Raw genomic sequence first — 1187 nt, forward strand, 5'->3', positions numbered from 1 at the left:
ATCACGTCGATGAGGGGGGGTTGTCGGCGACTCGTGTGGCTCGAGGCCTACGCTGCGCCGCCCAAGCCCTACTGCCGATCCAGCGCCTGGCGTTTGGGGCGAGCCGCGGACGTCGTCGCTGATGGTATATGGCGGCGGCGGCGGCGGCTCGCCCTTCCCTCCGGCCGCAATTCCGATCCCGCCGCGCTCGCGGGAGGTGGCGCGCCCACCGCGGCACGGCCGTGGCTGCGCATACACCTTACCCTCTCTCCTCAACGGCTATCCGTGCTTGCTGTGCCCCTGCGTGGTGTGTTTCAAGTTCTTAGAACCCAAGGTGATAGAGGGCAAAAAGATCGATTGCGCTCTTGCCGATCCGCACCTACCTAGGCTCTTGGGTGGCGCGCCCCAGCTCTCTTCACAGCGAACCTGGTTGGAGGACACAAAGCGCGGGCTGTCAGCCGAACCCAGGTGCTGGCCGCGTTCGCCCGGGCATTCCACCGAGTCCACGTGTAGCCCGGCACACAGCGAAGCGTCCTTTTAGTGGAGCGCTCCCTTAGCTCGCGCTCCTCTCATGCCCTGCTCGGCTCACCCGCCACACGCTGCCTGACAGACAAACCACATATGGCCTTTCCGCACCTCTTCGCCACGCCCGAGCTCACCGCCTTTGGGCTCGCCACCGGCGTCATGCTCGCCTGCATGGTTGGCGACATGCTCATGTCGACCTTCTACACGCTCACGTGGAAGGGAGGAACCATGGACGACGGCGGCGGCGCGGGCGAGTTCAGCTCGGTCGTGGCCAGGGTGGCGTTCACGTGGGAGGGGCTGATCGCCGGCCACGCGCGGCCGGGCGGCTTCCCCGTCCAGAGCCTGCTGGACGCGATGGCGGTGCAGTCTGCCTCGTCCCGCCTGCTCGGACCGTTCATGATGCTCATCTGCAAGTGCGACGAGAGCAACATCCGGACGATCCGGGAGGCGTGGCTGGCGCACGGCTCTCCCGCGTCGCTGCGCGCGCTGCTGGCCGCCGAGAGGGCGGCCGGCGCGCAGCTCGGCGAGGGCCGGCTCGAAGAGTCGTCGGCGGCGCTCGCGCTGACGTGGGCCACTCGGATGCTCGGCTTCTGGCTCGGGATCCTGCGCGCGCTGGCGGACGAGGAGGTGGTCGCCGGCATGAGCATGCCGCGCTACGCGACCGGCGTCGTGTACAACGACTG

At 68.2% G+C, this 1187-nt stretch overlaps 1 protein-coding gene across 1 annotated transcript in view; it reads right to left on the bottom strand.

Moving 5' to 3' along the window:
- Positions 1-1187, bottom strand: part of EMIHUDRAFT_463447 (hypothetical protein) — a 6164-nt gene that overhangs the window by 1012 nt on the left and 3965 nt on the right. Inside the window, exons 8-9 of the mRNA XM_005778261.1 lie at positions 717-885; positions 616-671 (exon numbers count right to left, since the gene is read on the bottom strand). Coding sequence (XP_005778318.1) covers positions 616-671; positions 717-885 — 225 coding nt within the window. The remainder of the gene's footprint in view (positions 1-615; positions 672-716; positions 886-1187) is intronic.

Source organism: Emiliania huxleyi (assembly GCF_000372725.1).
Source record: "Emiliania huxleyi CCMP1516 unplaced genomic scaffold EMIHUscaffold_25, whole genome shotgun sequence".
Lineage (NCBI taxonomy): Eukaryota > Haptophyta > Isochrysidales > Noelaerhabdaceae > Emiliania > Emiliania huxleyi.